Raw genomic sequence first — 24323 nt, forward strand, 5'->3', positions numbered from 1 at the left:
TTTCTGATAAACAGCTGATGAGCAGTTCATACCCTACACTGGACTAGCGGCAGAAATTCCTGATGAGCAGTTTACTGGTAACATACAACAAACAAGCTTCAAAAAGGAGGAAGGCATCCCTGCTAATAGATGGTGGCCTACAGCAATAGAAAAGCATCCCTGTTGGGAATTCGATAGTTGGGCAACCTACACCAAGGGAAAATTTGATTGATAAGTGACCTACAGCTTTAGAAAAGAGGAAGGCATCCCTGCTTCAAAGCTGGGCATCTGATAGATGGGTGGCCTACAGCTATGGAAAAGAGGAAGGCACCCCTGCTTCAAAGCTGGGCATCTGATAGATAGGTGACCTACAGCTATGGAAAAGAGGAAGGCATCCCTGCTTCATAGCCGGGCATCTGATAGATAGGTGACCTACAGCTATGGAAAAGAGGAAGGCACCCCTGCTTCATAGCCAGGCATCTGATAGATGGGTGACCTACAGCTATGGAAAAGAGGAAGGCATCCCTGCTTCAAAGCTTGGCATCTGATAGATAGATGACCTACAGCTATGGAAAAGAGGAAGGCACCCCTGCTTCATAGCAAGGCATCTGATAGATGGGTGACCTACAGCTATGGAAAAGAGGAAGGCATCCCTGCTTCATAGCCGGGCATCTGATAGATGGGTGACCTACAGCTATGGAAAAGAGGAAGGCATCCCTGCTTCATAGCTGGGCATTCGATAGATAGGTGACCTACAGCTATGGAAAAGAGGAAGGCAACCCGGCTTCATAGCCAGGCATCTGATAGATAGGTGGCCTTCAGCTCTGGAAAAGAGGAAGGCATCCCTGCTTCATAGCTGGGCATTCGATAGATAGGTGACCTACAGCTATTTAAAAGAGGAAGGCATCCCTGCTTCAAAGCTGGGCATCTGATAGATGGGTGACCTACAGCTATGGAAAAGAGGAAGGCATCCCTGCTTCAAAGCTTGCCATCTGATAGATGGGTGACCTACAGCTATGGAAAAGAGGAAGGCATCCCTGCTTCAAAGCTGGGCATTCGATAGATAGGTGACCTACAGCATTGGAAAAGAGGAAGGCATCCCTGCTTCAAAGCTTGGCATCTGATAGATGGGTGACCTACAGCTTTGGAAAAGAGGAAGGCATCCCTGCTTCAAAGCTGGGCATCTGATAGATGGGTGACCTACAGCTATGGAAAAGAGGAAGGCATCCCTGCTTCAAAGCTTGGCATCTGATAGATGGGTGACCTACAGCTATGGAAAAGAGGAAGGCATCCCTGCTTCAAAGCTGGGCATTCGATAGATAGGTGACCTACAGCATTTGAAAAGAGGAAGGCATCCCTGCTTCAAAGTTGGGCATCTGATAGATGGGTGACCTACAGCTATGGAAAAGAGGAAGGCATCCCTGCTTCAAAGCTGGGCATCTGATAGATAGATGACCTACAACTTTGGAAAAGAGGAAGGCACCCCTGCTTCATAGCTGGGCATCTGATAGATAGGTGACCTACAGCTATGGAAAAGAGGAAGGCACCCCTGCTTCATAGCTGGGCATTCAACAGATGGGTGACCTACAAAGTGAACAAATGGATGGAACTGGAAAATTGCAGCCTGTCAATATTTTTCTTCAGATTTGAAGTGATGATGATTGATGCAATGGAAAAGTCTGATGAATGGTGAAGTGCAAGGAAAGAAATAAACATACAGACCTCCATCCCTCAAGTCGAAACAGCTCATTGACAACCAACAATTTGCTAAGGACACGTGATAATATACACCAAGCTTTCACACCAACTGAAAAGTTGACTGAAAATTTACATGTATGTACAAATTCGAACCTGATTATCTCAAACTAATAAGGGTTTTAAAGCATCGATTACATGGACAATCATTGCATGCCGTAGAAAAACAAGAAAATTTCACCTCTCTGAAATATTGGAAACACAGAACTACAGCATGAATGCAGCGGGTTAAGAATATGGAAAGGTCTACCTAACCTTTTCCAAAAGGTGCAAACAGCAAAAACTACATCAACGATGTTAGAACTTTGAATGAAAACCATACTAGCCTTCCGGGAGATGTCCATGATACTGGATATTTGGAATGAAAAAGATACCTTTAGCCTTTGAAGATGTCCAGTTAGTTGTCCGAGACAACATGTTGAACACCGTTTACTAAGAAGGAATAAAACTTTACCTAACCTCCTAAACTGTTGCTCAAACTCTTTTTGAAACCGAAGAAAAGTCTTACCAGTTGAAAATACTGCACTTGCAGCAAAAAAGTTGAATCAACAGATACCTGCAATCCAAACACCTATGGTCATATTGGTTAAGGATAGGAAGGAATTATGCCAAACCGATTTGAAGACAATATCATCGATAACTGGTTAAGATTTTGAACAAAAATGATATCAAACCTTTTCAGAAATACATCAGTTCCTCTTTAAAAATATATGAAAAATCATACCTAACCTTTCGAAAAGCACCTGACTTTGATGGTCAAAATGACAGAAAATCGTACCTAATTTCACTGACGACGCATGAACACAGAAACAGTGAATATATGTCGCTTGTGCAGTGTGTGGCAATCGAGAACAAAAAAGGTACCTTTAAAGCCCAGCCATTGGAGACACGACATTGAAAATGGTAAGAAAATGTTACCTTCCTTCAGAGGTTTTATTGTTAGACCATGAGAATAATAAAATTACCTGCTTTTATTGCCCCAAACACACTATGCACAGAATATATATAAAAATTTACCTTCCGTTCTCAAAAAATCACACCCTTCTTATTTATTTGCCAAACATGTACACACCGGAACAGAATGAAAATTTACCTGCTGTTTTTACCAAACGATAAATAAAAGATACAGACCTTCGCAGAAGAAGCAGAATTCCTCCACAGATTAACAGCACTAAAAATCTATCTTATTCTATTGGACAATGTTGGACGCATCATCACAGAACTTTCGACACATGCACATCATTTACAGATAAATTTCTCGAGGTCAGTCTAAAGCTATCAAGCTAGAACGGTTACTACAGTTTTTCTTTCTCAAGCAATTGGTAGAAAAGCCTTGCAGTCCAAGAACCAATCACATCTCCCCTGTTGACATTCTCAGATCTTAGTGTCAATTCCCCCCTCCATTTGAAGTAAAAGCCATATCACGCTACACGTCCACCCACCCCCCAAAACACACGAACAAGAAAGCACTGTTATTTCTGCAATCGACAGCAATAAGAAAGGAAAACGCTCACTTTTCTCTCCTTACTCTCCTCTGATAACTCCTTCCTCCACTTCACAAATCCTTTATATTTACATAAACAGAACATTATCTGCAACAGGCAGGCATAATAAAAGAAAACGCTCACCAAACCGCACAGGAAAAATTCTAAGAAACCAATATGACATATTTGATCAACTGTTGTCAATGCTAGTCAAACCGTAAGATCATGTCAACTTGAAATCAAACTGACTTCAGATTGATTTCATGCTGCCTTCAAACTGTTATCAACTTTTAATTTGATATCAATATGACGTCAACTTTATTTCTTATTGATATCAAACTAACTTTCAATATCAAATTCGCTTAAACTCAAAATGTCTCCAAATTCACTTCTATTTGATATCAAGTCAACATTTTGATACTGAAATAAAGCTGACTTCAAGGCGTCTTCAATGCAGTTGACAAGAATTAGTCAAAATATCATCATCGATCCATGAATTTTGCCTATCGTAGATTTTTTACTCGCCTCTCCTGTAAGTTACGCTGTGGCAAGAAACATACAGATATAAATAGAAAGATCTCACCATGTGACTACTTCGCCGAGGTTAACGCCGGTTTCCATGATTTCTCAAAAATTTTACCGTTTATCTACATGTTAATAGTCATGCCACAGCATTGCAGAGAAAACTGCAGACGCAACTTAAAACTGAACTACACAGCAAATAGACCATAATTTGAAGTTTGTTAAGACATGAACATTGATATTTGTCAAGACATGGACTTGTGAACAGATTTCACAACTGTTTCTGCCGAATTGGAGATTTTTGCTCTTTCCGTGCAATTCTGATGCGATTCAAAAGATGCCACGACCTCACTTCACCACTTCCAATTGAAGCGAAACAAATGACAACTTTCAATTCAGCAGGAACAGCAGCAAAAACTAGTTTGAAACATGTTTTGTCCAAAGTCTTTTGTGGTCAAATGCCGCACAGTTCAGCTTTAAATTACTGAGGATGCTGTGGTACTATCTACAAGAGCAAATGGAAACATAAAGGATGGAAAGCCGAAAAATTTTACTTAAACTGACCATGGCGTTGTGTTGGCTTAGAGGCCCAAGGTCTCCGGCTCAGAGTAGCACACTACAGTCTGAAAAACAGAAAGTGGAGCTTAAATGGTGATGAAAATTGTCACAAGCCGAAAATGAATAAAAAATAGTTTTCGTTTTTAAATTCTGTCTAAGATTTTTCTGAGAAACGCCATGTTTATTTGTTTTTGGCAGGTTGCAAAAATGATGCTTCGATCGTGATAACAATGGAAAATGAAAAAATTAAAGTTCTAAGAGATTCATTTAGACATGTTACAGAGAAGTATTCACAGCATTTATTCTGTTCTAAACAAGTGTAATTACCATTCTTAAACGTTTTTATCCTTTTCGAAGATGTCCCCACATAAAAATATCCCTCTCAAACCAATAATTGGTTGTTGCTTTCCAAAACAAATGGTCGAACGAAGCAATTTTCTATCAATTTGTAACTTTGTTCTTTCAATTTAATCCCTGTCAGGTCCAATTCAAACATTTACCATTTTTGACTCTACTGAATTGTGAACAGGAACAGGAAAATCAAAAGATGGTCAGTCTGTGCATATTGGTTGCCACTAAAAATCTGAAGGTGATTGGTGCACAGATTTGCATTAACACAACATATCTTAGAGAAAACATGCTAAGCAAACTGCATAAGTTTCTTTTAAACACTGGTTGGTAAAACGGATCAACAACTCTTAACTCTTTCTTCAGGCTGCCCCAGGGGCCGACAGGGTCAGCATCCTGTTGCAAAAAAAATTTTTTCTTCTAAATTCTTTTGGGGTTTTTGACTCCCCAATCATCACATGGTAAATGAGTATATTTCAGCCTCAATTTCTTCCTTATTAGGGCTAAATATTGCACACAATCAATGCCAAAAAGTGAGTTCAGGGTCATCGCCTATTTTCCACGGCATTATCTCTTTACCAGAAACCATCAACAACGACCCATTCTGAGGAAAAGTTGGAAAGCCTGCAAGCGGAGAACGCACAAGGCTAACCAGGGCCACTGGGGACCCATATCCCTACCCACTGTCCTAACATAATAAGCTAATTAAGTTACTGTGCTTTCTATTATTCATGGTCACATGATTGATTTCTCACTGTTTTCGCGTGGTGGCTCTGTGACCTCTGTATTGAGTGGCTATAGCATGGGAATGGTCTGTAACACCTGAGCAATTAATCAAATACGTTTTTCGTTGATTAATTTTTCAAGAACACGACACCTCGTTTTCTGAGAATATCTTCTTTCTCCCACTACTATATACCGTAACAGAAGCAGTGTCACCCTTTATCATATCACTAGTGTTATACTAGTAAATATCTTTAAAGTTTTCATTTGCTATCCTTCTTTTGGAGGGTTCCAAACTAGGGGGAGCAACTTGATTACAGCAGAGCAGGAGAGGCAAATACAGCTGCCCATATGTATCAGCTCTTACATCCTGCTGTCAGTCGTGCAGTGGAAACATTTGGCCAGTCACCACTGATGCCCTGGGTTCAATTCCCAGCGGATCCCGGTATACTCATGTGAAAGAGTATACATCTCTTTGACAGCGTAGGTTATCTCTGGGGTATTGGAATTCCTTCTACTTGCACATTGTAACATTACCAAATGTCCAATATTGTTGATAGAGCTCATTATGACCTAGTTGATACTCAGTTAAATACTTTTTTTAATCACCTGGCTTATCAAGGATGTCTTTGAGGTATAGATGCTCCAACAGTCACCCTATAGAGTTATCCCAATGAATTTCTTATACCAAAACTTTTCCTGCGTACATCAAACATTTGCATGATATTTGTGCACCATAACAATACCAATGCCGCCTTCTCTTACATCAAAGGTCTCTATTCTTAGATATATCACTAGCAAGCACGGACCAAAGGAACTAACCAATGATCCCTAAATGACGCAACAACCTTAAACGCCCCATCTTCCTTCTTTAACTTCACAATTAAACAAAGTAATGTTGACAGTGTTCGCATGTTGAAAGCAATTCAGATCCTTAGACAAGAAGAGTTCTTACTCAACTCGCCCTCGAATATTCCCACCATGCAATTTAGAGAAAAATTACACAACAGAGAAAGTGTTTTTTAATGGCATGTTCTTAACGTTAATTGCAGAGATGCATGCTATTGGAGATTGTATGCTGTTGAAGGAACAATGGAGGAGAACCCCTAGCCATCTCAAATGATATGCACCAAATGCCGGACACTACAACCTACTAGTATGCACACCCTTAGCTAAACATCAAGGACTTCAAGTATTGTTGGGGCAATTTTGGCAACCACCTTGAACTATCCAGGAAGTGAGTGCAGAAGAGGTTGTTTTCTTCAAAGCCAACAATCTCACCTTACATCGCCTCTCTCCAACTGAAGGTATAAACGAGAACTTGTCTTTTGCCTTGGAAGTTGTATTGACCTGTGAGTGATGGACTCGTGGACTAGCGTCCTGCACAGGGGGAGTGATACTCCTGGTGGCTAACTCGTAACACTACAGAAACCCCAAAGGTTCTGGCCTGATAAGCAATTTGACAGCTCAGACAATTGCCCAGCTAGATTAACTTAAATTCTGCTAGAAACTCTTCTCCTGCCTTGTGTCGTCATTTGCAAAAACAATAGCACTTCTATCATCCAACATTACGGGATCAAGGCTTATGACACTGGGGCACAGAAGCACTCTATGCCGTCGTATCATGATCCACATCCCGTCCAAACACGTTTTTTCTTCCTCTGCATTTAATAAACTGCTCACCAGGGGGATATTATAAGGGTAGGAGCAGCGAAATTGCATGCGTTGATTGTAATATTTCTTAATTAATGCTACAATTGGCTCTACTCCGTCAATGTCATGAGTCAGGAAAAAATAACTTGATGTGAAAATAATGTTAATTGGACCAGTGAGAATCAAAGCCATTGTGCTGTCGTGTGTATTGTGCATTTCACTGAATATCGCTTCCCATATAACAAATGTGAAATTTAGATGTTTTGTATTGTAAGGGTTTTATCAATTTTGTGATGAATAAGTCTCGTTGTTCAGTCCCAACTTTTCATACGGCAGCTTCTTCTTCTTCTGCGTTCAACAGCATTCAAATCTGTCGACAAGTCTGGTTTAAGAAGTTAACTGTCGACTCCACCAGTCCATTTTTGGTCCCCCGAGTTTAGCTGTGTAGTCGACATACACCACCACTACTGCACTTACTACTGAATGGTTTAGCACCAGCAGAAGTCAGTAGAAATGTGATTTAGAACTTTCACTAAAGCTGCCTAGAAAATATCGGGACAACATCTCTGACATTTTTATGTCGTTTTTCTTTCTTCGTGTCAGACAAGAACAGATATCATCCATCCACCCTGAACAAAATACAACTCTGCCCAGAACTTTAGATCATCAAGGCTAGAGAAGAGATGGATAAAAGAGCTTCATTGCCACGTGGACCAGGTCAAGAGGCAACACCAAGAACACTATAGTTGGGTTAAGTCCGAGTCAGTTTCCTGACTTAATGTAATTACCCATTTAATCATCAGTAGCACCAAACGATATCTGGCATAGTTTTTTTCTCATGGCTTTTTACATGTTTTGGGTAGATTCATACTTCAACCTGCAACTACCACTGGTGTAAACCACGTGACATTCCGTTGCCAATGCTGGGGCCACGAACATGTGCAAATGCTGGGGCCAGTAACATGTGCCAATGCTCGGGCCAGGAACATGTGCAAATGTTGGGGCCACGAACATGTGCCAATGCTAATGCCAGGAACTTGTACCAATGCTGGGGCCAGGATCTTGTACCAATGCTGGGGCCAGGAACATGTGCCAATGCTGGGGCCACGAACATGTGCAAATGCTGGGGCCAGTAACATGTGCCAATGCTCGGGCCAGGAACATGTGCAAATGTTGGGGCCACGAACATGTGCCAATGCTAATGCCAGGAACTTGTACCAATGCTGGGGCCAGGATCTTGTACCAATGCTGGGGCCAGGAACTTGTAACAATGTTTGGGCCTCGAACATGTGCCAATGCTGGGGCCAGGAACTTGTACCAATGCTGGGGCCAGGAACTTGTAACAATGTTTGGGCCTCGAACATGTGCCAATGCTGGGCCAGGAACATGTGCCAATGCTGGGCCAGGAACTTGTACCAATGCTGGGGCCAGGAACTAGTAACAATGTTTGGGCCTCGAACATGTGCCAATGCTGGGGCCAGGAACTTGTACCAATGCTGGGGCCAGGATCTTGTACCAATGCTGGGGCCAGGAACTTGTAACAATGTTTGGGCCTCGAACATGTGCCAATGCTGGGGCCAGGAACTTGTACCAATGCTGGGGCCAGGATCTTGTACCAATGCTGGGGCCAGGAACTTGTACCAATGCTGGGGCCAGGAACTTGTAACAATGTTTGGGCCTCGAACATGTGCCAATGCTGGGCCAGGAACTTGTACCAATGCTGGGGCCAGGAACTTGTAACAATGCTAAGGCCAGGAACATGTGCCAATGCTGGGGCCAGGGACATGTGCAAATGTTGGGGCCACGAACATGTGCCAATGCTAGGGCCGGGAACTTGTACCAATGCTGGGGCCAGGATCTTGTACCAATGCTGGGGCCAGGATCTTGTACCAATGCTGGGGCCAGGAACTTGTACCAATGTTTGGGCCTCGAACATGTGCCAATGCTGGGCCAGGAACATGAGTAGGTTCTATATTTCACCCTTTTTAATACAAGTCAGGTATGGTCATCAAGATCTGGCTCACAATTTTCAGAGCTTTTTCTAAAGACTTGAAGGACGTACAGCCCTTGCAAAATGCAATCCTGGATAGGAATCTGCATACAGTAAACCTGGAAAAAAATCTCAAGCACTGATGCATAAGTAAAAGAAATAATTATTGCAATATACATGTGAGGAGTTGTGTACATAATCTCAATTATGGATATTTCCCGACAACTTCAAGGGTCACTTTTGGTTTTCTCCTTTGCTGCACTGTGCCTTCTGACACCGTTTTTGTTTACTCAACCTACATGTAGCATTAATGTTTCATTAGTAATCAAAACATACTTTTTTTATTTGCCAGGTCTTGCTTCAAATTACTTCTTGTTTGACTGATGAGGCATCTGTGTTTGTTGTTCGGAGGATAGATATTTGGGGGAAAATTAAAAATAAACCCACATGAATACTGTTTATTTTATTTGACCATATTCATATTATTTAGGCATATCCAATACATATTCTACATTTGTTTATTTCTGACTATCAGGCTAAACTCAGTTTCATCATTTGAGGTCATTAGACATTATCAAACAACACCCCCGGTGATATCCCAACCAAGGGAAACCAAGGTTAAGAATCGTTTATAAAACAATAGCCATCACGCTGGGCAATGACATGATGGTTATAGCCTGACCACAAGGATTAATGTTCCGGACCCGCTTTACAGCGGAGCAAGGAAATGTGGCCATTTCCTCCAGCGGGTCGAGCATCTTAACACTGAGAAGTAACGGAGCACATTACCGTTTCCTTTGTAATGGAGAGCATCTCAAGACTCAGGAATCAATGACGTTCATAAAACATGCTGAGGAATGTTGGATGGAAATGAGTTAATTTGGTAATGGCAATTCATTACCTCATGTACTTGACAGTCTTGCTAGCTCCAAGTACTTTTACTGATCGAGCAGAGAATGCATCTTTTGTGATTATTTCCTGTTATTTCTTTTTCCACAGTAATGGCAAGTCGGTGTTACTAAGAACGTAGAAAAAAAAGACTCAGACTGTATATGAATATGGTGGGGCTGTTTTATAGTGCCTTAAAGTAGGACCACTGGGAACTCTCACCCCTGACACATGCACCCTGCACAGGCAAAGTTCCCCATCTGTATCTACTGGGTACATGTATACATGTCTTAGTGCACAAGGCCAAGGAACCATGGTATTGGAGACTGTACCACTCATTACTGGGCTGTTGAAGGAAGGTCAAAAACCACTCTTGCCTATGACACAAAATGTACACACTCTCCATAGCCAAGTCCAGCACCTCCAAGAGTACTGTATTACAGCTTATTGTACATGGGCAAGGACCTCTCTCTGGAGACTGTCATCAATCAATCAGAAGAAAGGGCTTTACCCAAGCATTACCTCCTTAATATCCGATTACATAGCCGTGACCAAGTGACTTCAATCAAGTGTAAGAACATGCTAGTTACTTCTGATCCAGTCGCCTGGCTAGCCAACTTACTTGTTTTTCAAGTAGGAGATTGTTTTAGGAATTAGGAGATGTGGTGTAGCTTTAAGAATGAACAGGGAACCTTGGGAAAGAGGGTTCAAATATTCAAAGGGTCCACCAACCATGTGGCTCATTCTTATGCTAGCTTCAAGCCGTTTTACTAAAGGCTTTATATTTTGTCATTTCTGCCTGTTGGGAGCAGTCAAAATTAGAATGCATCGCACTGTGACAATTTACTTAAATTTCTCCTCAAATCAAACTATTCTAAGAACTGAATTGTCCAAGATTGTAAATATCGATATCTCAATACTGCGCCACAACGAACCTGAAGCATCAGACAACTAACACAAATAAAATAACTAAGGAGTGTGCCCAAATGTTACTGTTGATTCAAACAATCGTTTATATCTTTCGTTGCATGGTTGGTTTAGAACTCATCTAATTGTTCAGACAATAGACATGAAATTCATATCATCTGTCACAAGTATAGTACCATTATTGGGGAAAGGCGCGAAATCAATATTCGCTAGCACTGGCTTGCCCGGGATGGGATAAGTTCAATAATGGAAATTAACTCTACTCTCCCCCAAACAAAATGTTAGTAAATACATTTTTGGGGGATGTCAGTCAAGTGCTACTTTAGGTATTGGAAAATATAGATTAAAGGTTAAAATCACCATTCGAAATTTGCCACAATTTGAGTCATATAAAAAATTGGACGAGTTATGAGGCTTTTTTCAGATACTGGGTCTGAGTTCTGGTACAGGCATACATCATATGCTATAAACAGGCAAAATAATTTTTCAGGGCCGTTTTGATTTTGTGCATTGTGCAACTAATCTTGATTTGCGAAAATACAATTCGCAGGAAAAAGGACCATTTGGACAACATCCAGTTCACTGACAGAGACAGAGTGAAGACAAATAGAAAACGTTTGCAAATTCAGTTTTTTAGAACAGTAGCTGGGAGTAGAAGTGTGAAAACCCATTAGCTGACCTAAAAACCACTAATTCCCTGTTGAATTCAAAGACAAGGCAGATATTCGTTAAGTTTATTACATTTATTAGACTTATTACATTCATTGATTGTTGTATGAAGACAAGATATTGGCATAAGAGAAGAGGATGTCACTTTATTAAGTCACTTGAAACCCTCAGAACAGCTAATGATAACGACATACACATGTACACCAGTTCCGATATGAAAATCTGAAACTTTGGAGTGTTTTTCCATTTAGAAAGAACAAAGACCATGTACTGAGACACACTTTAATTTTGCATCTTGCTATTGATATGGAGGAAAGTTTACAAGAAACCTATCAAAACCTAAGATGAAAACTATGAACTCCTTTCACACTACTGGAGATTTTAGAAAGAAGAAACATACATTGTGACAGAAATAGACTTACCATTTTCAAAGGACCTAAATAAATAGAGAACAAGACAGACAAGGCCATTGCCATCATTTTAAGCTTTTACAAAACCGATTGAGATCATTGATACCGAAACACAGACTTCATCAAAAGCGCCCAAGGATGAAATGTACACCATACACTCATGTTATACATGTACACATTGAACTCTCAAGTTATGAATCAGCTGAAACCATTAAATTCAAGTGTTGTCAATTTTAACAATCGACAGCAACTTCCTTTTTCACACCCACAGGATTGTTGACATTAATTTCAAAACCTCCACTCCATATAAACCTGACATTATTTTTCAAACCTGTTTATTCTGGAGGACGACGCACATGGAATGAGGTCCATGTTAAAATGAAAAGGACTTCTCAGCAGAGACACCTAGAAAACATTCTTCGAACTTTGCCGAAAACTTCAAAGAAACAAACTTCCCTCGCCCCTATTTTCTAAACTTTTTGTGGTGCTTCCGCCTATGTTATTCATCTTGAACTACAACTAGAACATATCGTGAGCAGGTTTCTCTCGGGGAACTATTCTGATGTCGGTAATGCGGGACAGCTGGCGCGCAATGACAGAAATCAATAGTGCAGAAAGTGTGCTGACATATCTCACACAACAAGCTTCTTTTAAGGAGACACCATCGTCTTTTTGTTCTGCTGTCCCAAAACAGTAGAATGTTCCCTCAAGCAGCATAGGAGAAAGCTAGTAACAGATTGGTCCAACTAAAAACCTTCTTATTAGGTCACTACAAGCAAGAAGAACTTTACAACTGTAATGTAGTTAGTTGATTATTGGCCTTGACATGAATCAACAGAACCATTATTATTGCATCATAATTTTATAACCAAGCAGAGTGAGGACATAATTTTGCATGCAAGAATAAAACATCATCGCCTACTGAGCCCGAAGCGACAAGGCATTTTCCTGATGGAGTCTCCTGGTGATATTTCACAGAACTAACCACATCAAGAAGCAGGTGGAATGGACAACCTTGCGGTACTTTCCGAGAATGGTCTGCAATTTAAAAGGAATGGCATTCGTAATTAGTTTTCTGAAGCAGTGTCCTCCACACCCTTAAAAAGGCGGCGGGTCCGATTTCCGCCCCCGTTTTGTTTTAAAATGACGTCCTAATTCGCTTTATCCACCTTAAAATGCTACATAATCACCCCAAATGCCTTTAAAATGCTTCTTAAGTCCTTGAAATCTTCAAAATAGCAAGAAGTTCAACAAGAATTTAAGAAGAATTTTCCCAGGGTGCCCACAAACGTCGCGAAAAAGAGGGTTTTTTTATTAGCCCCGCCCCCTAACTTAAAGGCTGTGGAGAACACTGTGGAGGTAACCTAAACCTCAGTCGGCATCTCGTGAGCCTCTCAGACAATTCAGCTTGATTGCGCTCACATCGTTTCATTTCTATGATCTCATCTGGCAATTTTCTGATGGTTTTGAAAATTGAAATTTGATCAGGCGTGTTCGAATAGGATTGTCGTGGTATCCTCTCTATTCTCGTAGAGTTTCTAATCAATTATCCGATGTTTGTTTCACTTGTGGAGTTGGCCAGCTGCTTTGTGAAATCAACACGAGATTTCAGATTCCAAAGTTGGTACCTTTATAGGATCTTTTGATTAAAGGGAAGTTTGCGTAGGAGTCAGGTGCCAATTTACGGTCTTCATGCATCTGATATGAACAGTTATGGGTCTCGTTTAACATCTTGAAAGTGTTAGTGATATACAGTGGAACCTCTCAAAGTGGACACCTCTGTTAATAGCAGGACACCCTCCCATTAAGGCCAGGGATAGAGAGGTTCAACTGTAATCCCCCCCCCCCCCCCCGACAGCGTGAATAGTGCCCACGTACAGTGAGGTAGAAGAGGCAACTTCATAAAACATAATCAGGCCCACCCTGCTCCTGTCTAGTCTCTCTTTAATATTTCAAGGACTGGTGGTGTAATTCATTAGGTGTGACAAAGAAAATGTCTCAACAAGTCAAGATCAATTGTTCATGGGAAGTAAGATGTTCCTGTTTGCATTGTGCCCTAGGGGCCAATGGTCACCAAAGGAACAGAGAGACAACACCATTCATAGCATTATTGGAAATAACCTGGTTAGCACCCTGAATCAATATATTTGTGCCCTGACAGAGCCTGTTTCCACAACTGTCATCGACCTCACAGAGACTAGAGCCATCTGAGACGTCCCTGCTGAAATTCTAAACCAATGTTACTGAGATGATTAGACTAGGACTGTCATCGCACCATTGGAGATTACTCACTGATGAGAGGACACCCCTCAATCCTAAATGAGGTCACAGCCCTGATGCCCAGGTCACAGCCCAGATCCCCTATCTGCCATCGAATCAACAGACACAAGAGATGACGTCTATAAAGTCATTTACCCGTGTCTCCATTTCCTCCCTGATTGGTCACCCTAGCAGGGAGCAGGCCATCGATCCATCCGCAATTAACGTTGCCCGGATCACAGCAATACAAGCTCCCAATTGGACAAATCTTCTCCCTGTCAGGTCAAGCAATATAGAACATTTGTTATAGACCTGGCTCCCCTGAACTTTCGTATCACAATTAGGATCTGCATTTTCTTAAGACGGCTTTACCAACCTAAGCACCTTGAACTCTTGCTTGAGAATGATGTAATAGACTAGTCAGTCAAAGAATAAGAATTTAAATTTTCTTGGAAATGGGTCTGCACTGAAAGATTACTAATAGCGACCAAGACACAAAGAGGATACGGCATCTGGAAAATTTCTCTCTTTACCAGATGGGTAGGGGATGGCATTTTGTGGCACAGAATACAAGCCCAACAATCGAAGGGACGCTAAACTGACAACAATGGGACACAAGTGGCACTCCATATGTACATATTAGATCCATAATGTTTATAAGCATTTCCATCTGATGACTGTTCAAGGTCCACACCAAGTTTTCCAGCAAGTGGAATCATCTGGATTTTAACATCACGACCCCTCACCACCTTCCCTCTGATGTTATTCAAGCCACCTTGACTGCCCACAATTCAATCAGTTGACAAACCTACATGTACCACAAATTGAAAGAACAAATTCAATGAAATAGAAGAAGGCCAGAAGTAAATATTTTTGAGGCGACTGGTAAAGGAATCCGAGATTGAATTGAATTTCTTGTTGAGAGACACACGATCTTGTAAGCAAATGTGTTACTTAAAGAACAACATTTATTTCTTATCTTGTTATTTTGGTCTTGTATTTGTGATGATCAGACGCGTCTCCGGTGTCATACACAAAATGATGTCTCAGCATTTCATTGGAGCTACATTACTTGAAATAAGATTTGCCTGATGTGTGACTCATGTAATAGGATTATTGTCACCACGTCCTTGAAGATGGCGGTGGTGTTTCATATCCCTTAGTATTCTTACCTTAACCGCATTCCAAAATGATTTACGTCTTCTTTAGACTATCAGAAATTGTCTGCCGGGTCTTATGTTGACCGAACTGAACTGATATCGCAAATCACTACAGCCACTGGCTTGGAAACAGAACCCAAGCACCTGTGCAGGTTTAAGTCCCCAAATAAGTTGAATCTGCACAGAGTCGATTTATCTCCACTTTATCAACCTTTAAGGTTGATTAAATTAATTTATATCCTTACGCATAAACCTTTTTTGAAATATTCTACTCTCTGTACGGTTTCATTTAATTCCCCATCGATATTCCCCTCTGATGCACGCTACATGCAGCAACAATATCGACAAAACTGATTCCCTGACGAAGATTCCTCCTGGCACGGAGACGGTATCATTTAAGTGATCGTGTAAAGTTTGATTTACGTCAGACCTCGCGGAGAATTTTACCACGTTTTTGCACGTAACGGCATGGATGGTTCCTGTCAGTGCCGATAAATGTGACTGTCAACATTCATCAATGCCAGCCAGGTTAGTCAGTTGTGTTTAAATTTTCTGGAAAATCAGACTGATTTTTGAGGCTGAGGGTGCTGCCACCTTGGTGGGCTCCAGCGATCTTTGTGTCAAGGCCCCCTAACAAAAGGAGTAGGCGAGATACTTTAAACATGTTAAAGGTCACCAAGGTCTAGCAACTGTTATCTGTCTGACATTTTCCTCTCGACCTAAATAAATGTAAGAATTTTTCATTGAAAATAAGGCTGCAACTACCAACAATGTCAGAACTTATTGGATTTGAATTGAAGTAATGGCTTTATTTATTAGTATTTTCAAAATCATGTTGGCCGTTTTGGACATGTTCATTGGGAATCAATCAGAGCCATAGCTGCCTGCACAAGTATGATCCATCTAATCATAAAATTGTGAAAACTACACACAATATGTCAGTTCATAAATAACTGCTTATTTGTCAATATTGCGTACCCATGAGACCCTAAAACGAGCAAAACATGTACACTTTCAAACTTTTTCACAACAAACAAAATTCTACTTGGTGCCACCTGGGGACAAATTAACACAACTTAATTTATTAGCGCTGATCCTCGCCTGCCACTTTATTTGCAATCTTTCAATATTTATCACCGACGAGCATCTTTAATATAAGCCAGAAATTAAAGTGGATGTTTATGTCGGCCATGATGTCTTACAACTGGGTGTGTTACAAATTTATGGATGTATTTTTTAAGTCCCGGCCGTTTTTCTCACAAAGTGTCATTTTCTTTCTTGATGGTTCAATGTTCTGATCATCTCCTTGCAGGGAGTTGGGCACACGACTGCAATGTTTCTGTTCGCTTTCAAGACCTGCTGTGGAATAAGGCAAGTGAGCCCAGGCCGGATGAGATTTAGTACTTTAGTACGGCCGCCTATTTTTAGCATTTGACTGTTGACTGAATCAATAAGCAATTGAAAAATCCAATAATGATTCAGTCAACACAAGAATCAGGGTGATCTGACTCTCGTCACGACCCAATCCGAAGAATCAGGAAATGACAACTGACCAAGAAAGAAATAAGATAACCAACACGAGTGACAAAACACTCGTAATCAAGATGCCATCACGACCTGGGCTTCAGAAAAAGACAAGAAAAAATCAGCAGCCAAAATATGAGCAAATGTTACACCATCATTTGATTTCGGCACATGCTTGATCACGCCTGCAAACACGGCCATAAACCGATCGTGTCCATCGAATTACACGAGGTATCAACAATCCAATTGCTGATTGGTCAACCTTAATCCTCTTAACGTTCTACATACACGTTTCTCTGTGATTCGATAACACTTGGCGATGGTTCCAATCATTTTAAAATGCGCCGAGACTCGCCAATATGGCGATTGTCATGAAACAGTTTAAGTGCTGCAGATTAGCTGTCGACATTTGATGTGACATGGTCAGCCTTTTCAAATGGCGCAGCCCCATCCGTGTCAGCGCATAAAATGGTTATATTTTCTGATGGTTGTTGCGTATGTTGTTGGCTTTTTACATAGATTCAGATTCAGATTTTTGATCGAACAACGAGACTGAGTTCATTCAAGTGATATCACAATAATCGCTGCTGAAGAACACGACACCTTTTTATATAAAATATGAAGCTATTTGCCACTCAAGACTGATGCATTCTGCCAAAATCATGAATCCCTTAAAACCATGACTCATCCCGAACCTGTTCCCTGCAGGGTTGGCACCCAATGCCACCTGAGACTATTGCTGCTATAAGTCCACGTCATGAGAAGAGATTACTTAATATCCAGCCCCAGAGTCACACAAATCCAACGATGATTACTCACAACTGCTGTTCATATTGCTACAATATTGATTCCGAATCAAGGCCAGTGTCTGCCCTGCACGATCAGCACCCAGCCCCCACCCCTCCCCCCTCACTGGATTCAACCCCACCTGAAACTATTACAGTTATCAGTCATGATCATGAGGGGATATTGCTCTATATCCCAACCCAGAGCCCCAGAAATCCATCGATGATTACACGCAGCAAGTGCTGTTCATATCGCCACGATAGCGAATCAGAATCAATATTTAGATGCTGCTGCAGCAGCGGTGGTTCCATTTTTTCCCCACATCGGAAATCATTTTCGCGTTTTGAGGTTGTGCGCTGTGAGAATGGTAAACAGGTTCTGCCGATATCTGAGTTAAGCGCATTTAACCTTGCCTCTTAAATGTGCCACGGGCGGTTTAGAGATTCATTAAGGTTTGATTGGAGAACTTGATAACGTAGCGGTGATGGCTTTTTGTGATTGGAAAAACATCAACCTGTTGATTGTGGATCCTCATGATTTTGAGGCGACATCGTATTTTGGTGCATTTTTAGGAACTCCATCACAAGACTTTTCCCAAGGGGCAGAGAATGGTGAGGCTGTACATGGACATGGACATCTTGGTTTAGGGGTATCTCAAGAGAACTGACTGAATATATTTTCTTCAAGGTGGTAAGAGTCTTTAAGAAGTTGTTGCTTCAAAACAATTTGGGGGCAGCTGAAGAAATTCTGTCATGGCATCAGGCATAAAATAATGAATAACATATTTCATGGGAATCTACAACTGTAAAGTCTCTTATCATCTTCCCATTTATCTTATATCTGGGAGAGATGTACAATTTCTCTATTTCTGGGAGAGATGTTCTATCACTTCCATAAAAGGATGTCTCAAGTGCAGCATCTCCACTTGCCTCAGCAAGCCCCCCTAAATACCCTCGTTATTTGCGCCAATCCTAAAAACAGCCACCAATCAAAGCTAATCTCAACAATGCCTTTTGGCAATAGCTTACCGCACATTCCATCAAAGGTCGCTGCTGTGGTAAATGGTAGGCTGTGGACTCTCACAAACATGTTCATTTATAAGAAACAGTCAAGGAAGACATAATGATGCAAAGAAAGCCAATTGGCAGACAAAGAGTAAATATTTTTGCCAAACCTCACGATATTTGGTATGTAAGTGAAGTTCAGATAAGCTGTGATCTAACGGTCAACAGAAGCATGTTTGGGGTTCTTGCTGTAAGTCGTCCACCGCCCTAAAAACAGGTGTGATTTGTATTTGACGCTAAAGGTTCTCAGTTCTTCCCCCTTTGACAAATTTCATACATATTTCTAGGAGCTTTTAGAATCCAGCTCCGGGTTTGTTTTCAATCAGAGCTTGATGTCTAAAACCTGCAAAAAAACAAGCGGAAGTTTTTAAAATCCTCAGTCAGAGCCGAGAAAGTAGCATGACATTCAACGACATTTTCTCAAAACAACGACAATACATCAAAGAGATATCTAGGTAACGCGTTCAATAGATTCATAACAGGCAAAAAGGCAGCAAAGATAAACTTAATGCGCATTACTTTGTCAGCTTTCAGGTCGTCTGCCGATAAACTAAAATCCAATACCTCAATGGTAAGTAGGAAATGAAGACAACGGATCCCCTGGTATAAAATACACCGGAGACCGATATATTGGAAGAAAGCATGACTTCCAGACATGTATCGCGACGATATGACAACAATATTGATCCTGCTGGGAAAATCTGTAAAACACATTCTGAGCGCGGCAAGTGTTAGTCATGCTCGGCTGCTGTAGGATCTGCCATGAATGGTGTCCCATAGGGTTAATAGTGAGGGCTGTCATCGCCAGATGTCAGTCCGATACTCAAAATACTTTTATGTACGTTTGAGCTGATGATGTTGATCGAAAGTGTGATGCTCCAGATTGATACCACTGCTCGTTAGATGTAACACCTATTCCAATTCACAAAGAGAGACTTTCGGAGATTTCTTGAACTGGTCCTATTAATTCTTATGCCATTTTCTGCAGCTATCATCATTCACTCATCCATACTGAGTCAAAATCCCGCACGCGTATTCCATAGTCGTAAAAACCAAACATGGTTAAAATGCGAAGAAGATGATGATGATGATGATGATGAAAACGTATTTCCCTTAGAATCACTATAGCTGCCCTAGGAATCATTGGTAGAAAGTATGCATGATGGTCATTACACCATTACTCTGACCCACCGATGATGATGACGACAGGCCAATTTTGCCATAAAACACTAGAGATATCAGCAAATTCTAGCTAATGGTCTGGTACCTTGATGGCTGTAATATGACTGGATTGTAATATACAGCTAAATTAGCTACATGTATTAGCGTTGTGCTGAAACCGGTTTTCCCAAGAACGACAATGAAATAATTTACTTCTATCCTTCACAGTGCATGAATAATAACTACAATTCTTCTAACCAATTCGCCAAGAAATGACACCAGTTATCAAGGTTCCACAACAAAACTAGTCTAAAACCACATAACAGCTTTTCAGACATCGGACAAATGCCAAGAGAAACATATCAGGTACACTGGGTTTTTATATTTTTCTGATATTCAGTGAGATCAACATGATCAACGCATGCTCTCATAGCTGGGTCACTGTGTGGTCATCACTAGATACTTGCTCCAAAAGTACCATGTAATGCCAGTTGTTAAGAGTATAGTCATTTTGCCCCCAATAATGACCATGGCGATATCGATATCAACACCTCATTTGCAGTATATTTCACGTCACTTAGCAAGTCAAGCCTCGTTATGCTAGCCCTCCCCTCGTTAGAGTCGATGATGTCAAACACTAGTGTCCATTAATCTGACCTTATAGCTCACAAGCCTCTGCCTCAAGCTGAGCGGCACGGATTCTACATGGTCATCTTCTCTGCGGTGGTGAACTGGTAGGAAGACATACCCCAGCGGGTCACGTGCTTAGCCAATGTCAAACACTAGTGTCCAATAATCTCACCTAGCAGCTGAGAAGCCTCACCATCAAGGGCTAACTCGTGCGGCATAGATTCTACATGGTCATCGTCTCTCTGGTGGTGAAGTGGTAGGAATGTAAAGACACTTACCAGGGGATCATGGGTCCTTTTCCAGAGATCCTAGCCAATGTCAAACACTAGTGTCAAATAATCTCACCTTACAGTGACAAGCCTTTGCCTCAAGGACTAAATCTTGGAGGGGCTGATTGTAAGTGGTCATCTTCATTGGTGTGGTGAAGTAGGAGGAACCTGATGACATTTACTCGGGGGTCACAGGTCCTTTTTCAGAGGCCCTAGCCAATGTCAAACAGTGGTGTCCAATAATCTCACCCAAGGGGCTTACAAGCGTCATCATCAAGGGCTAACTTGTGCAGCCTAGATTCTACATGTTCATCATCTCTGGTGGTGAAGTTGTAGGAATGTAAAGACACTTACCAGGGGATCATGGGTCCTTTTCCAGAGATCCTAGCCAATGTCAAACACTAGTGTCCAATAATCTCACCTTACAGCCAACAAGCGTCTGCTTCTAAGGCTATTGTGAAAGTGCGTTCCACACTAAAAGGGTGAATCCAATTCCAAGCTATCAGAAGCTGGCACCTATTACAATTTACTCTTCAAAGGTTCGATAACGGTACCATACCGATACAATCAAAATATTGATATCATTATGCTGTACTCTATTTATGGCAATGGCCATGAATATTGGGGAATTTCAATCATTTTAAAGGCACTGGGTATTAAAGAGGTCTCAGACACAACTTGTCATCATCTTTTTCTTGGCAACTGAAGTGCACGTTTGGTTGACTTCAAAGGCCACTGTTATTGGAGAGAAAAAATAGTTCTTGGAAATTTGCATTTATAGGAGATGGGTAAATCTCCTTTTTCTTCAACTTGCAACACTTGACCTTCACTAGTTCGGAGCTTTTTGTACCATGTGGCAGTCCTGGGATCTGTAAAGGGGAAATCCAGGAGTCAGAGAATGAGGAGGTTGATGTCAATTTCCTTCAATTCATTGTAAATTTCTGAGAGTTTTCTAATATGAGTGCAGTGCCCTGGCATGTGACTCCTTTGGATGCTCACGAGCTGTTGACTAGGATACAGGATGGACACTACATCTGTTTTTGGTTTGGTTGAAAATGATGCTTTCCATGGTTAAGGAATGAAAACATAATATTATCAGCTGAAATCTACAAACTTGTTCATCCTGATCAGTCGCATCTGCACAAGACTGTTGACATCAAAATCAGTCTCATAAAACAGAACTCTAATTAACAGATATATAACAATGGTTAGTGCTCATCTTTAAGCTTAATATTCTAAACCACGAGATCACGCTTCAATAACTCCTGTCACAACCATATGAAATTCTGTGATTAATTCACTTCATAAATACATTTATTACTGAATCATGTTTCTAATATGTGTCGATGGTGAAATGACGGCATGTCATTGATAATTGTGACAGATGCATTGAGGTGTGCTTTCATTACCTCAGGGGGGTTTATTACTCAATAAATGCCATGGAAATGAAGTACGACTTTGTAGAATGATGCAATGTTTCAATATCGGCAGAGAAAGTAAAGTCAACCATGCAGAAGATAATGATCAAAAGGCTGATGTTTCGTTATCATGTTTCATTTCTCGTGCAGTGGTGGAAGATCCTACACAAATCAAGCCTGAGACTTGAAATTCCGTGAAAACATACTATAAACACCCCCAAATTCAAAAGGTCACAATTCTGGCGCTAAAACAAGCCATGGAGATATACGTCAAGTGACAATCGCATTATGTGAATCTTCAGCCAGAACCATACGTCACGGAAGAAACAAGCACCATGATGAGAAGATCCCACTTCATTCTTCTTTGCCTTGCCAGCGTACGCGGGAGATTACGTCCAAATCAGCAAAGCTAACTTAATCAGACCCAGCTTATATTCCGCAGTAGGAGTCTTATAGATTCATTCATATGATTACCGCACCTTGAATACCCGCGTGTGCAAATATGATCGAGGAAAATTTGGTCAATGGGACATATTTGGTTTCGTTTATCAAGGTAGTTAGGAAAGCCACCATTGGAAAATGATGAAGAAGTACGCCATCCGATGGACAGCCAGGATCAATATTGTCAATGGAGTTATTTAGCAGTCGGTGTCTGGGGTCGACTTCTCACACTAAGAAGCAGCAGGCAGTGTATGTGACTTTGCATGGCTTCGAATAGAATTGCTGATTCAGCAGTTCCTGCTGGTGTAGGGGATCAGAGAATAAAAAGCTTTATGGACCCACTTAGATGAGTCATGTTACACAAATCAAGTTGCAATGAGGTAGCAACAGTAGACACACTTACATCTATGTACTGAACCATCTTGATCAAGGATGGGATATCATCTTGGTCATGCCTGTTTGAAAAGTTAACTATGGATGCAAGTTCAGTTACTTGCTTTTCATCTACCTAGATCTCACTTCCTTGTTTTTTTCAAACATCTGTAAGGATTTGATAGTGTAACTTAAATGCTGTTTAGCAGTTTATTGTTGACGACTGAATGAATACTGTCATTTTTCTCTGCAATTTTCGTATTCCATCCTGAAACGTTGAGGCTATCTCGGAGAAAGAGCCAGATGGAATAAAAGGTTCCATTAGAAAATTTGAAACAGGTCTATAACGGCCACGACCGCATCCCAGATTCTGAGGACCACATCGAAAGGTCACTACTCATTTGACCAGAAGGAATAGCTAACACTTTCATGCTTATCAGCCCCCATGTGCCTGATATATAATTGGTGTGATGTCCACCAATCTCTTCGATGACTGACTGATAATTGACCATGTTTGGCTATCGACTCTGATCACAATGATAGTAGAGATGAAGTGATAAATGTTAGTTCGAACGATTGGACCCCTTCTTCCTTTCAGCATTTCTAAAACATACTCGGCCCCCCATAGACAGTCTACAGCTGCAGCTGTCTTGGCGGAAGTCGGGTGGATTACCAATCAGTACAGAGCGCTACACATAATGCACACCTTAGTCAGAGCGGACTATCGACAACTTGATGAAATGACTGTCATTCTCTATCACCTATGCATCGCTAACAGCCGTGAAACACACTTTTAATACTAGAAGCGATTACACGCTCATTTGGCTGCTGAAATCACAATATGTTATAACTATCATTATCTTTATGTATGGGCAAACATTGATATGCTTGGTGAGAGTGGGATGTTTGGTTTCGTTACGTTCTCCCACAAACATTTCTGATGGGATTTCTGTGTTTTTATTAAGAAATAATGAGAACATTTAAATCCGAACAAGGGAGTGGGGTGAAGTACTGTATGACATAGAGCTCAGCTCACAATGAAGTTGACAGATGAAATACGTGCCAAGCCCCGACTTAGTGTCGGTGTTATAATATGAAAACATGATAAATGGTGTTAGATGTTGAAACGGGTATCTTTTAGTCCTGTACGGTAAATGTGGCAAGGGGGACTCCTGGACAGCTACTCCTTTGAAAAGAAGAGCGAAGCTTTCTAGAACACCCAGCAACAATATGCTGATTCAGCATTTTGGAGGGACGACGCCTCACTTCACTTCAGCGCCACAAAAAACAACACCACCATTACAAAGGTAGAAAGGTGTTGTTGGTTAGGGAA

At 41.1% G+C, this 24323-nt stretch overlaps 1 protein-coding gene across 19 annotated transcripts in view; it reads right to left on the reverse strand.

The window, feature by feature from the left end:
• The window catches only part of LOC135489758 (nucleolysin TIAR-like), a 278040-nt gene that overhangs the window by 173267 nt on the left and 80450 nt on the right, over nucleotides 1-24323 (reverse strand). For 7 of the 19 annotated variants that reach the window (XM_064775270.1, XM_064775274.1, XM_064775266.1 and 4 more), the window contains exon 2: nucleotides 4305-4363. The exons of the other annotated variants lie outside the window; for them this stretch is intronic. In XM_064775270.1, the coding sequence (XP_064631340.1) occupies nucleotides 4305-4307 (3 nt within the window). In that variant the 5' untranslated portion in view covers nucleotides 4308-4363. The remainder of the gene's footprint in view (nucleotides 1-4304; nucleotides 4364-24323) is intronic. 19 annotated transcript variants of the gene reach the window in all.

This window comes from Lineus longissimus, chromosome 6 (genome assembly GCF_910592395.1).
Source record: "Lineus longissimus chromosome 6, tnLinLong1.2, whole genome shotgun sequence".
NCBI classification, from domain to species: Eukaryota; Metazoa; Nemertea; class Pilidiophora; order Heteronemertea; family Lineidae; genus Lineus; species Lineus longissimus.